Raw genomic sequence first — 14,600 nt, forward strand, 5'->3', positions numbered from 1 at the left:
ATCCATGTAAACAATTGTCATAGCATCGCACTGGAAAAATAATGGAACTGACTGAGTCCAACCAGGTGTCATGTTTCGTGCTGGTTCACATTTCTTCCGGAAACAAAAGGCGATTGTAACCTTTCCCATTATTGGCAATACCCACAGCGAGTGTTTTCTGTCAACTGTGGAGAAGGCACTATGGGGAACTCCACCTTACGTCTGTTTTACTCTGTCCTCTCAGGTTGATCTGTGTCCGTCCTTCTGTGTCCGGAGTCCTCACCGTTGTGACAGAAACCTGCTGACGTTAACGCCCTCTCCCCTCCTCGGACCCCCGGCCTGCAGAGTCTTCTGAAGATGCGGTATGAGCGACGGGGAGGAGGAGGACAGCATGAAATGTTCTTTTTGCTCTGAGACTGAGGCACTGGCTGTGAAGATGATGTTTTTTTCTCTCCCATATGTTGGCTCCTTATAACTCTTGTCATCCAGTTCTGTCATTCCCCCCCCCCCGCCCCCCCACACCCTGACATCCTCTATAGAGGCCCGAGTGTTTTTCCGGACTATACAAACACCATCACCCCCTGTACCCCTGCCCATCCACCCCCTCTACTCCACATCCTGTTTCTTTGACTACCTTTTTGTTTTTACTGAACCCTAATGGCAGATTTTAAGACACATTGTGATGTGTGAAAAAATTAAAGAGAAAAGATAACAAAAGTTATGAATAATTCTATATTTAAATCTATAATGAGAATAATTATGATAGTACTCTACTACCACCGTCATAAAAACTGCATGCTGTACAGAGCTGGAAGAAAGGGAAAGTGCTTGGTTTGTGGACAGACTGAAGCTTTGAGATCCACCTGTTGGGGATGTTTGATTTCCATTTAGGTTTCTTTCTTTTCTTTTTTCCAATGAATATTTTTTAATTATTATTTATATAAAATATGTCCCAAACAGGCTATTTTGTTGGATGATCCTTTCTGTTTGACTTTGAGACGAGCATATTTTGTATCATACAGTGCACCTCAATGTCCTGGTTTTTTGTGTGGTATTTTTACCACTGTCCTTTAAAAGGTTATACTCTGATAGAAATACTCTCCTCGTCTTTCCGGGGATTTGTCGTTGGATCATAGAATATCAAGAGCTGCTGCCGCTCTGCTGCAGGCGGTGTGTCGTCACAATCAGCCAGTCGTCTGTTTTCCAGCGAAGCTCTTTGTTACGCTGATCACATCAGTGAGAGCTCCCCCCCCCCCACCCTTTTCCGCAGCCAGGCCCATCGTCAGCCCCTCGCTGGGAATAGATCAGAGAGCAGGTGAGTCACAGCTCTGAGGGAGGGAGAGAGAGCAGCGCTTCCCACGTCAGCAAGGTCGACGGAGAGATTCTCCGTTGAGCGAGACGCAGGAAAAAGGATGAAGAGATGTCTCACATTAACAGTGTTTCAGCTGTGTGATTGGTTCATCAGGACCACTTGGATGAATCTGCCGTCATGACGGTTTCACACAGTACATCAGCTTACGTTTAACACATCACAACAGCATAGTCACAATTTGATGAGTCACTTTTTTCCACTTTTTTAATTCAGAAAAATGTTCAGTCCAAAATGTTTATGTGCCTCAGTTGGTCCCACATGGTCTGACCTTTGTCAAGCCTGCGATACATTTGAATGTTCTGCACTACTTGTTTTACAGTCAAGCAGATGGTTCAGCATGAATGAGGACAGAGACAGGAGTTGTATTACATACATGTACTGTAACCCAGGTCTGTGTGAAAGAGGAAAAAGGGACGAGCTGTACCTACTCTGTTTCCCAGGTGACATCGCACACCATGACATGCAGCAATGTTCTCATGTTGAAGAGATGCAATTTGACATGAATGCAAAATGAATAATTACATTTGACATCCATACTGGCAGAGAGAGTAGAGAGAAAGCTATTCACCCTGTGATTTCACCATGTCAAGACATAATATCTGCAGAGTATTACCTAGAGGCTAGAGTTGCCAGTATTCCATCTTTTTCTTAATGTCAACAGAAAAACAAAACCAGCAGAGTTTCAATTTCTCTCAATCATTTCTCTCTTCCCTAGCCCGTCTGTGGCTCTCAGCCCATTGTTTTACCATTGAGGACAATTCTTTAGAAATGGATGACGCATATTCTATTTATATTTGAAATGTTTAATTATTTTTGGGCCCTTTGGTTTTAAGCTAACATTACTTGAATGAGGCTTTATAGTGCAATTTTGGAGCAACAATTTGTGCTATAGTTCATATTTATCATGTATGTGATTCATTCAAAAATAACTTAATACGGCGGTGTATAAGAAATGAAGAATGTCACTCACTCCAGAAATGTGGCCCAACATTTATTATTTGAAAAGGAATCATCTCTATCAGACATTGTCTGCATTACCTGATAGTAGGATGAATTAGTTAATGTTGTCTTTTTGTGGCATTTGTTGCCAATAAGACCAACATAGGATATCACCAGACTTCTGTTTCATTTAGTAACACGGAGTAAATATGTCCCATGACACTGCTACTTAGTTTCAGCCTCTTCTTTCACAACCTCAACTCTCTGTCACTGGACCAGCTGTCTCCAGGCCTGAGAGGCTCCTGTGTCACCGTTAGTATGGTGACCCCCGAGTCTCAGCAGTGAAGCAACACTTTGCTCAAGCCCACGGAAGCTCCTGGATACCGCCTCCTTAATTATGATAAATAACAGGAAAAAGACTAACCACAATCCTATAAAAATAGATGAAATATGGGTACAAAAATTCTGGATGCGCATATTTTCACTGTGTTGGCATTATAGTCAGGGTCTCCCATCTGTTTTTAATTAAGATATAGAACGTGTATTCTCCAGATCTGCTGATATGGTGTTAATGAAAGACCACTGAATTACTATAATGAATTCGTTTTTTTAACATGGTCAGTATTCTTCTTATCGCCAAATACAGAAACCGACAAGAAGGACACTTGAGGTTATGGTTTTAAAATGAGAGGAAACGGGTGACGGAAACTCCATCATGATCTTTCTTCCCATCAAAGTGCTTTTTGTTTTGAAGATAACACTGTACAGTATCCACATACACATTGTTTGGACATAGAGTAGCATGCTAAAAAGTCACAGGTGAAAATATTACATTTTCTAAAGATGGGTCTATATTTCAAAGCTATGTAATGAATGCATTTCCAATAAAGAAAAAGGGTGCGTCACATGTCACATTGCGTCACAGTGGAAATAAAGGTCTGAATGGAAATGCGGGTCGAGACTGGCCTTCAAATAAATAAGTAAACTTCTCTCCCTCGAGATATCGCTGTGTTCTTGAAGACTTTCCTAAATTGTCCATAGATTAAACAAGTATCGAACACATGATGACGTTCAAAGTGCTTTTGACAATTTTCCAGTCTGTCCTCTTGAGATGATAGATATGCAATACAAGTTAAAAAGTAGATGTTATTGTTTACCGGTTATATGGGGCTGAAGCCAGGGGAGGCTGTGTGAGAGATGGTGAGCGCTCGCTCTTTTGCTCCCTGGCCGAGCTTCTCCGCAGAGCGCAGGCCGCCGTACAGCCTCTCCTCCACCGACGCAACCAGCTTGTCTGCCAGGCTGCTCTCTGAAAGAATGGCTTGACTGCTGTTGTTGTTTCTGTTGACGACTCTGGGATCCATGTGGCTCGTCGTCTGTGTCGTCACCGTGCTCACAGACTGGCTAGTTGTGCTTTCTGTGCCTTCAGCAGTCGACTCACCGCGGCTCTCTGTCACGTCAGTGCCTTCTGAGGTTGTATGGGCTTTACTCACTGCATCGTCCCCCGCGGCTCCCTCGCTGGACAGATCTTTGTTCTCTGTGCTCTCATTCGCTGCCTCCTCACAGGCTGCAACTTCGCTGGCTTCTTCGTCAGCGGCGCTCGCAATGCGTGAGAGTGTGCTGTGATACCTCATGTCCAGAGGGTAACTGGCACTGTCACCTCTCCTCAGTGGAGTGAACCTCTGCCTCTCCAAAGATGGGGAGTACCTACCCCCGGCGCCTGACCCTGGGTCGCTGTATTGCTTGTGTCTCTGCCACTGTTTGCGGAGGTGAACTCTGGATCGGTGTCTGGAGCGCAGCGGAGAATCCTGCTGGTCAAAGCGCGGATCATGGCGGAGGAACTCGTTGAAAAGGGCATCCGTCTTCTCGTCAATGCTGTAGTCGCGGCGGCGGAGTCGAGGTTTGTGAGGACTAGAGGATTGTGGGATCTGCTTGATCAGCGGAGACATCAACTGGGGTTGTGATTCTGAAGGTTTCTGAGGGTGAAGTGATTTCAAAAGCTGAGATGGTTCTTGAATGGTGACCGACTGCTTTCGAGTTTGAGATCTCGCCTTTCGTTTCCCCTCTGTCTCCGTTCTGTTGGCCACATCATCCTCCAGCTCCTCCTGGAACAGCCTGGCCTCGATGCTCTCGCACACTGAGCCTTTCCTCCCCGAGTTGGTGAAGAACAACCTTCTCTCAGATGCCGTCTTCCCTCTAGAAGTTCCCGGAGTCCCAAACAAGCGCATTTCCTCAGGGTGTCTTGAGGGTGCTTCAATGGAGGTGTAACCGCTGTCCATCTGGAGGAGCTTCCGGTTCCCCGCCTCACTCTCTCCTCCAGCTCCACTCCCCACCTCACTGTCCCCACCTGACGCTCCTCGGATCCCACCCTCCATCATCCCTCCGTCCCCTTCTCCCTCATGCTCATCGTCCAGGTCTTGGGACAAGCAGCTGTCCAGGCCATAGCGAGCTCCTGCACCCCCGAAGGACGAGACGCTGTCGGCATCACTGCGGATCGACTCCCGGTCTGTGCTGCTGTGGTCTGAGGAGGCGTATTGTTCTAGAGAGGCTCGCAGGCTCCAAATGTCTCTGTACAGGGAGGGAGGCGCCTCCGAGCTCTCCTGGTGAATCATGAAGGAAATGGATGAGCCCGAGTCGGTCCTTCGTCTGGCCTCAGCTCCAAACACCATCTCATCTCCGTCATCTACCTCGGCCTCGCTCTTCTTCCTCACATCTGATGTCTCTGTGTCTTTAGTTGCTCCAAACATGTCTTCAGATCGTCCCTGTACCGCAGCTCCCGCACCAAACAAGTCATCTACCGATTCTTGTTCGTCCCCTGCTGCTTCTGTCTCTATAACCGCACCTAACTGTGTTTCTTCTTCTTCTGTCCCATTCACTGTGGTCTCCTCTTGCCTCGGCGCGTGACTCTCATTTGTTTGCGAACAGAGATCCTCTCCTCTGCCGCTGCTGCCACGTACCTCCGCCATGTCCTCCAGTGTTACCCTGTATAGAGGAACAACAGCCCTTTGATTAATGACGCTAGGAATGTAGAAGTGCATGTTATTGGATTACAGGAAGGCATGTACCTGCTGAGGAAGACCGAGGACATGGGTGCTGTGTCGGAATGAGACAGAGACTCTGCAGAGAGGGACTGGAGACCACTGGTCTGGATAGGGGACTGTGGGAAAGAGTCCATGACCTCGTCTCTGAGAGATGAAGAGTCGTTGTCGGTGTGATCCGTGGTTTCACTTGCTGCTCTCTGCCTCTGGAAGGGCCTTCTCTTGGGCGATCCTGGTAGAAATTCACATACAAAATAGTGAGGTTTTTCCACAATTTCTTTATCAAAGAAAATGTTTTTGAAGACATAATCAACAAATGTAAGCTACTGAGTGATTTATAACATGTATTCAAACCTTTGGCATCCAGGCTGGCAGCCCGTTGACTACTGTCAAACTTCCACTTCCTGAAGTAGGGCCCTGCTCCCTCCAGACTGGCATGGCGCCGCAGTTTAGAGAAGAAATGCAGAACTGAAGTCTGGCCTGTAGCTTGAGTCAACTCTCCTCTCATCCCCCTTTCGCTCTCAGCCTCTGCCCTGTCCCTGAGAGCCTCCATCTGACAGAAGAGATGAAGGGAGAGGAGGATGGAGAGAGGTGATGAGGCATTAAGGAGGGGGTGAGGCAGACAGGCTGAGATGAATGGTGACGGGCTGAGGCAAAGCCCTCGGGGGACAGCAGTTTGTCATGTTGTCACTCAGCTGCAGTGAAGACTGATGTCACAGTGCATCAGTAGGTCTGAGCCTGTGGCAGCTGCTTTTCACAACTCTGTCTGTCCGCGATACAAGCGGATCAATCCTCACTGAGGAATCAACCTGTGTGTGCCCGGCCAATAAATGCATGCTGTTAGAAAACTGTGAAATCAAAGAAAATTGGTAATTTTAATCTATGTATTAGCACAGTTGGAAATAAGACTCTATAGCTAAATCTGGCAAATGTACATAGTGGACTTGAATGCTCATGTTAATCTGTGCATTGTCCCTACTTAAATAAATAAACATACTGTAGATATGTTCTCACAGACGCTTCTGAGACTGACCCTGATTTTTTTCCTGGCAAGAAGTGCCCAGGATGAAAATACTGATTTTGACTTTTGAACAAAAAACCATAAAATCCCTCAGCACGTCAACCCATGATAAAGAAGCGATAAAAAACAGATAAAGACTCAACAGCTCGTGGCTCTGTGAGGTTATACTTGGGCACAGTGTCACTGAGAACCACCCTTGAGCTGATCAGGACCAACTTAGTCAACATTGCTCTCCGAAGAGTGATGTCGCTAGCGTGCTGAAAAATGTTTGTGTCTGATGCAATAACTATTTCATAACTGTCAATTACAAGTGAGAACAATTAGAAACTCACTGTCTGGGAATGTGTATGCAGTGCTTTCATGGCGGATGGTACCTGTCTGAGGCTCTGGTCCAGGATGGTGGAGTGGTGCGGGTCTCCTGGAAGACCTCCACTGAGGCTCTGTCCCACCCAGTCGGGGACTCTCCTCTCATTGGGCTGGAGAAAAATAAATCAATGCAGGTTAGAGAGGAGAAAATAAACCTGGTTTGTTTTGAGACAAATCACTGCCAGTAAAGTCACCTGGTAGATGGTGAGGGGCAGTTTGGGGGATGCGGTCTCATTGATGTTGACGGTGCTGCTTTCCGTGGAGTCACACTCCATGATGGTGAGGATCTTCAGGTCACATGGTGACGGAGGCATGTGGAGGTGAGTCAGCCGGGCCTTCTTCAGGTGGTGGAAGTCTCCCTCCGTCAGAGTGTATCTGGAAAAGAGTCAACAAATCTTCTCATCTGCTTCCAGCTCATCAAAATATGAATGTATCGTCTGTTATACTGTACCTGCGTCCTTTGTCCTGGGTCGTCTTCTCCTGTTCGTAAAGTGCAGATTCATTAAAGGAGACTCGGCGACCAGTGGACCCAGTGGAGACAAATCGCTCCGACTCCCCATCGTGACAGCTGGCAGCTGAGAGAGCGTCTGATTCATCCAGATGAATGGTGATCTCTGAGTGACAAAGAGGACAAGGCCGAAGTGAGGGAGAAAAATAGCATTAGTGACGACAGTGGAGAAGAATAGATGTATGTATGAACTTAAGAAAATACACATCTCTGACCTTGGGTGGGCTGAGAATCCTCAGCATAAGTCGTGTTTGTCTTCTCAGGGTCATCGCTCGCTCTGAAAGTGGAAATGATTTTTTCTCTTTGTCAGTGATTGAAAAAGCATTCAGCTCTTCAGTAAAAGAACTCCATTACAACTCCAAGTTCTGCATTCACCTAAGTCAAAATATGTCAAATCAATTGATAGACAGTAGGCTGCTTACATGAAAAACTATAAGTTGAAAATAGTTTAGTTAACTAATTGATTAACAAGCTAATTATTTCAGCTGTACTTGTGTGTTTGAATATATTTATATATATATATATATATATATATATATATATATATATATATATATATATATGTATGTCACTAACTAACCAAAGCTATCAGATAAATAAACAGCTACTGTTTCCTGTTCAGCACAATGGACAGGAAACTAATCCACTCTGTCACAATCACGTCAGCTGCTGTGATGTTTGCAGAAGAACCGGGCCTGCTCCCACCTGGAGTAGCGGCGGCCGCCCATGCAGCAGCAGTGGCAGAAGAGGAGCAGCAGGGAGAGCAGCACCAGCGTCCCCCCCGCAAAAACACTCAGCAGCACCAGCAGCAGCACATAGTTCTCCACCTGGCCCGCAGACACAGGCACATCCTGAAGAAGAGCAGCCAGGGAGAGAGGTTAGGTACACTTAATCAATACAGTACACATGTGGGGTAACCCTACCTAACCCTAACCCTACAAATACTAAAACATACTACATCATTTCATCTCTGAATGAACCAAAGATCAGGTAATCTCTGAGTTATTCCTTTTTTTTCTAGCATTTTCTCTGCGAATTATTAGTTTAACATGAGTTTTTAATAGTGTATCCCAAAGTTGAGTTTATCTGGCATATACTGGACCATGTATGTTCTCTCAGCTTGGGTTTAGCATGCTTTGCATTGCAATGAGGCTTCTATGATCAGCATATCTGCCGGGTATAAAGATAAAGAAATCACACACCAACCAGTTTTCTATCCTACCCTACCTCTTGTGAGATCAAGGGACTACAACTTTTATGTAGCCTGAAATAAATAAAGATTTACCTTAAAACTTTAAAATAGAACTCAGCATTTCTTTGCTGACAGGAATATAAATCAAATACTGACAGAAAAAAACCTGTGTCACTAAAAATACCAGCCTTCCAAGCCTATCTAGCTCAAACCCCGGTACTCTCTGTAGTGTGTCCTGTTTAGGTTGCACAACATCAATTGAATTCCCATTGCTTGTGTTTATTGGTGGAGCTCGTAACTCATTCCTTTAATAGCACAATAAAGGAGCGGCTTACATATCTCTGTTGTCATGTTTAGTTGTTGCGAGCTGGCTGGCTGTGTTAGTCCTGCTGGGACAATAATTGATTCTTCTCCCTTTGAGTTTCGCAGCATTGGGGAATCTCTTTGTCGCATTACGCTGCCAGCTAAGCGCTATAATATTTAATAAGAAGTGGAATTAACACTGAAAGACTTTCTTAAGTAGCCTAACTGCCTCTTCACAGTAATTCTTACGCACACACAGACACACACTTTTGACTCTTTCTGATTAATACCCTTAGTCTTGGCTGAGCGATCTTGAGGATGCTAATCGAAACGTCAGCAAGACCCTTAATTCAATCTCCTAGCTCTTCTCAATGAGGGGGAAACGAAGCCTCCGCAGGCTAAAAATGGAAATCGGAGGAGGACTAGTGAGGACGCACATGAGCAATCCCCACACCAGACTTTCCTGCCTCTTCTTCCGATGTCAGTTTCGAAAGAGAGGGAAAATAATTGGGCTCTTTTCACAGTCACAAATGGAATATTCATCTATTGCAACATTTAGAGTTACATAAGATATCAAAATGTAAAAAGGTTGTCATTGCGCACAGATTTAAAGGAAACTGAGTACTGGAAAAACTCCTCACTGAGCACACACCGACCTTTAGATGAAGGCCTCACAGGAGCAAGGAGGTCGTTACAGCAAAAATCCAAAGCCTGCTGCTGACTGGACGAACAGACACTGCAACCCCTCCTCCTTAATATTACATTGCATTTAGGTACTTTAATACTCATTAATCCGCGTATAAAGAGTACAGAAAATACAAATTATATTTGTATGTAATTCTTTGCTGTTTTCAATATAAACCCCAAACATATTCAATTTAAAGCAGGATATCCTCATAACTGAAGAAGACGCAAAAAGAGAGGTTGACATTTTAACTGAAAAGATACATTTTCTAGCTGTCGTCTAAAGGTGTACAACAAAACTAAAGAGCTAAATAGCAAGATGGCTGGTTTCATAGTGACTCTGCTGCTTTCCCTGTAAATGATAAAGGCATTTCTGTAAAACAAAGCATCAATCAATCTTTGTCAACCTCAATCACAATCTCAATCCAACAGTGAGAAAGTCGCTACGCAGAAGAGGGAGTGCTGCCGAACAGAAGAAGCTGTCATTATGTAGGCCTACTAATAAAACCAGAAAGGGTTGGTGATTATGTGCTATTATCGGAGCAAATGAAAACATCCTTTTTTATCCTCTTTTCATTCAACCTCGAACCTGCTTCAGGCCTGAACATGTTCAACTAAGTCCATGACGCACACACACGCACGCACGCACGCACGCACGCCCACTTAGATATTTGTACAGCCATGGCCTACATTTAGCTGTAGCCTATGGGGAGATTCAGAATGATGTGTATGAAACTGTGTGTGCGTCTATGTAAGAATAACAGCTCCATCACAGCACACCTTGATACACTCACAGCACACACACATGGTTTGTCAGAGTGTCTGTAGCCTAATGAAATCTGCTGTTTTTACAAGCTCAGCCAAACATGAAGAACAACACAATCAATCAGCGGGAGCAGCAAAGCCTCTCGCCAGTCTTTATGCCATGTTTTTCACACACACTGTTGAGTCCCACAGACAGCCTTAACTGTCCGATAATCACCGCCGCTGGCTCAGATTCCTCCCCCCCCCCCGGCCTCCAGAGGCTGCATGGCACACAAAGCCAGCGGCACAGTCTGTTTCTGAGTCAAATCCTCTTGAGAAGCAGATCCAGCTATCCCCCACTACAGCTCCACCTGGATGTGTAATACCTGTTACTGGAACCATGGGTGGCGTTAAATCACTGTGTCTACCTGCTGTGGGCTGCTTTTGGCTGAGGTTCCATATCCATGAAGTGCTGTTGATGAGTTGTGGTTTGGACACAAGCTAGTGTGTTTGAGGTGTGTGTGTGTTGATAGTAGTACTCACAGTGGAGTTCTCAGTCAGACTTGTCAGAAAAGGCAAATCATTGCTCATGGTCCAGGTCAGCGTGAGTGAACCCTGCAGAGGATGGAGAAGGTGAAGTCAGACAGAGCTGCTGCTTCTTTCTAGATAACATTACTATTTATGTTGTTTCAGGAAAGGCAGCAGATTTATGTTCTTATTGCCATTCCTATTGGGTGTTTTGAAATTCCTTGCAACAGCCCCTACTAAGGCCATGTTTGTTATTAAGTTAGATGATTTACAAGAGGCAGGGGCTAAGATGTACATTTATTTCATTTCATGTAATCGTTTATTCATCAGGGACAATGCACATTAATGAACACTTAAAACAGAAAAATGAAAATAGTGTAAATATGCCGGATTTGAGCTTGGAGCTAATTTCCATCCGCAGTCCCTCACATAAAACATTTAAGAACATGACAATTACACAAATAGCAAAAACAAATACATGATGTGCAAAAAGTGCAAAAGAGCAAGAGCAGCACACACAAGTACTTACCACATGGCAGTACAATCTAGCATCAACGACATATAAAGTGCAGGAGAAGATACAAGAGATACCTAAAGTGCAAGAGGAGATACCCCTGTATTAATGTGCATTTAGCGGTGATTGCACGTCTGTTTGTTTCTCAACCATTCTTTGAGTTGACCTTTGAAGCTATTGAGAGTGAGACAATCCCGTATCTCAGTTGGGAGGCTATTCCACAATGAGCTGCCTTTAATGGAGAGGTCATTTTGTCCAAAAGTGGTCCGTCTACGGTGGACTTCAGTCCACGTGGCCAGTCCATGTAAACATTTATAAAAAAAGCACATACTTTTAAAAGACTTAAAATTGTCAAAACTCAAGAAATTGTGTTTATCAAGGATGGCACAGTGGTGGTATGAATAAGGCTTTCTGTCGAACACCTTGATAGCTCTCTTGTACAGCTGTTCTATGGGTTTCAGGTTTGTGGCACAAGCAAACGACCAGTTTGTAAAACAGTATTCAATGTGGGATAGAATCATACAGTGGAGGTACTTTAAGTTTCATTAGCCATTCCTTACCCACCTCTTTCAAACTCCAAAAGTTATAATGATAGCTTTCTGTTACTATTTGGATGTCATCAGAAGAACAAAATGATAATATTATAAAACTCTTTTGACCTGCTTAACAGTACTCCTAAAGAAGATATACTGATTGTCTTCCTTAAATTGGTGTACTGCCCCTTTAACATACCAAAGTCATGGTTATTATTGAAAGATTATTGAATGGGCCCACTGGGCCTGAGCCTCCTTTTGTTAGCCATTTTCTTTTGGGAAGTCAATATAATGCATGTTGATCATCGCTTCATATCAAAAACGAGACACAGATAAATCAATAAGAGACATAATATTACCACAAATAGATGCAAAATTACCACAGAGGTTGAGATACCAGAGAACTAAAAATAGCCACATAATTACCAAATAGAGATGCAAAACTTTCAAAAAGACGTGTCCTTGAATGTGTGGCTCTTGTTCGTATGTAGGAGGTGGGAGCACTTTTCCCAGGGTCCCATTGTCTCATAAACACCCAAAGTTACATAAACTCTTGTCCTGAATGAGAGTTATACACACACACAAGGACACACAGACACACACATACACACACACACACACACACACACACACACACACACACACACACACACACACACATACACATGAAATAACCGAGAATATCTCAGCTCAGTCTTTACACTTTCTGTAAAATGAGACTGTGAGACAAAGTCGTTTGGTAAAAGGAGGTGAAAGCCTTCGGTTTATAATCACTTGCACAAAGCGCAGCTTGCGTAACATCAGCCTGTGATTGCATTCCTTACCCAGACCGGAAGCACTGCCGCACATTCCCTCTCCATGTGAGAGTCATATTTTATGTAATATCTCATAGAAACCAACAGCTAAAGGTAACAAGGACGAGGATGAAACTCTGAATAGCACACCAACAATAGAGACCCACACACACTAAGACATCATGTTGAATGTTGGTAACACTTTACTTTCACTCTTGTTTAGCAACAGAACATGAACGTTTAAAATATGGTTGTTGTTGTTGTAATCAGATAGTAAGGCATGTTCCTTATTAACAAACAATTATACATTGTCCATTGTCCCATGTCCTATGAAGACCTATTTACCATTATTACAGCTTTTACAACTATTTATAAGGCTTCATATTTACTCATTCTATCCCAGCCGACATGATTAGGAACTTAAAAGTAAAGTGAATTTTTAATAAATGATTTCAGACAGCTGTAGCCTTAAAATAATTCCGCTTAATTTTTTTTTTTTAGACACGGTCATAGATTCCCTCGAGAGAGATGTTGTGAAAACATCTGTCTTCTCTCTGCAGATTGAATATCAAACAGTATAATGGATAGAGGCAACTAGCATAAGACTAAAAATGGTCTCTTTCATTAAATTGTACAAGGTCTCATTTGTAATGTTCTTTCTTGTTACAGCTCAATACAATCACTAAACTTTGTTGAATTAGTGGCTTTAAAAAAGAACTACCTGCAATTAATACAGTTAGTCAGTCATGTCTGTTTCCTTTTATGCATGTCTGACATGAATATAATGTATATAAATTATATTTACCCATGGTGCGCCGCCATAACAAACTCGTGCTGAGAAACCAAACCATGCTCAAACCCACATATACCTCAAATATTAGGAGATAATCCATCTAGAAACTGCAGCCATGACATTATAACATCTCAAATACTTCATAGTGTCAGTTTATGACTTATAAGAGAAAATAAAAGGAGAAAAATTGTGTGTTGATTGCATGTTTGGCAAATACATTTTAAGATTATTTTTATTCAATGTTTTTATATTATTATTATTATTATTATTATTATTAGGCTATTATTATTGTTATTTTAATAACTGCCCTATTCATTATGTCCTATTCTGAAAAAGAAAAGTGTATCCTAGTTATAATAGGCCTAGGATAAAATAAAATGAAAGGCTAGTGACGTTTACCAACTTGCCTTCTAAGCTTCGCAGACAGGTGGAGGTGTGTGTGTGTGTGTGTGTGTGTGTGTGTGTGTGTGTGTGTGTGTGTGTGTGTGTGTGTGTGAGTGTGTGTGTGTGTGTGTGTTTTGCGCGCGCGTTCATGTGTGCGTATGTGTCTGCGCGTTCGTTCGTTCGTGCGTGCGTGTTGTGTGTCATGACATGTTACATCCCCACATCATGTCTCTCTTTAGCAGCAGGCAGACATATGGAGACAGACAGACATCCGCATACTTCCATCCCATAAGTGCACAGTGAAAATGCCCGTGGTGTTTACACCCTTTCGAGCACCGTCAGTAGTAAAGTGCATGGCGGGGGGAGGCGGAGGAGGGGACCGGAGGATGTGCTGTGATCTTACGGTGAAACAGGCGGTGTTGCAGCAGCGTCCCTCCGCTCTGCAGACTACAGGGAGCCGCTGCAGCCGCTCAGCAGCAGCAGCCTCAGCATCAGCAGCAGCATCTCCCTCTCTCCTCCGAAAACCCTCCGATCAGGACTGTCCCACATCTCTGCTTCGTGTGTGCTCAGCCTGCGGGGAATAAATCACGACCAGTCACTCAGGAGTAACCCTCATGTGCCAGCCAGTCAACTCTAACTAAATCACTGCGATTAACGAGCTGTGATCACCTATCTATTGCTATATATTTCAAAATAAAAATGCTAGGCTACATATTTCACTCTGATCAAGCCTGTTGGTTCAGGGAAAAAGACCCACACTCACCCGACTGTAGAGTCCGTGTGAAGCGGTGATCCACATGCAGCCTGCTCCCTCTGCATACTTTAATTTGGGCTTGAAATACAGACTGTAGTTATGAATGAAACCTCACGCGATTAGACACACCCACCGCCCGCTCCCTACGCACCACGTG

At 43.9% G+C, this 14,600-nt stretch overlaps 2 protein-coding genes across 3 annotated transcripts in view; one reads left to right on the forward strand and one right to left on the reverse strand.

The window, feature by feature from the left end:
* The window catches only part of stk11 (serine/threonine kinase 11), a 19,362-nt gene extending 18,421 nt beyond the window's left edge, over nt 1-941 (forward strand). For both annotated transcript variants that reach the window (XM_079648301.1, XM_079648302.1), the window contains exon 11: nt 224-941. The gene's annotated coding sequence lies outside the window, so the exon portion shown is untranslated. The remainder of the gene's footprint in view (nt 1-223) is intronic.
* cbarpa (CACN subunit beta associated regulatory protein a) lies at nt 543-14,590 on the reverse strand. Its single transcript, XM_079648292.1, has 11 exons — nt 14,453-14,590; nt 14,093-14,260; nt 10,687-10,758; nt 7,926-8,071; nt 7,436-7,497; nt 7,164-7,326; nt 6,907-7,087; nt 6,721-6,822; nt 5,680-5,878; nt 5,353-5,557; nt 543-5,269 (listed from the first exon to the last, which is right to left on the reverse strand). Exons 3-11 carry the CDS (start codon nt 10,732-10,734, stop codon nt 3,451-3,453), a joined length of 2,925 nt encoding a protein of 974 aa, XP_079504418.1. The 5' UTR covers nt 10,735-10,758; nt 14,093-14,260; nt 14,453-14,590; the 3' UTR covers nt 543-3,450.
* Nucleotides 14,591-14,600: the final 10 nt, after the last annotated feature.

The sequence above is a fragment of the Notothenia rossii genome (genome assembly GCF_949606895.1).
Source record: "Notothenia rossii genome assembly, chromosome: 9".
Lineage (NCBI taxonomy): Eukaryota > Metazoa > Chordata > Actinopteri > Perciformes > Nototheniidae > Notothenia > Notothenia rossii.

Coding starts and splice junctions, on each gene's coding strand:
- cbarpa (XM_079648292.1), bottom strand. CDS start 10,734: ATGAGCAATGATTTGCCTTTTCTGACAAGTCTGACTGAGAACTCCACT. Junction 8,072..10,686: donor GTCTGACTGAGAACTCCACT/GTGAGTACTACT, acceptor GCTCTTCTTCAG/GATGTGCCTGTGTCTGCGGG. Junction 5,270..5,352: donor TCCTCGGTCTTCCTCAGCAG/GTACATGCCTTC, acceptor TCCTCTATACAG/GGTAACACTGGAGGACATGG.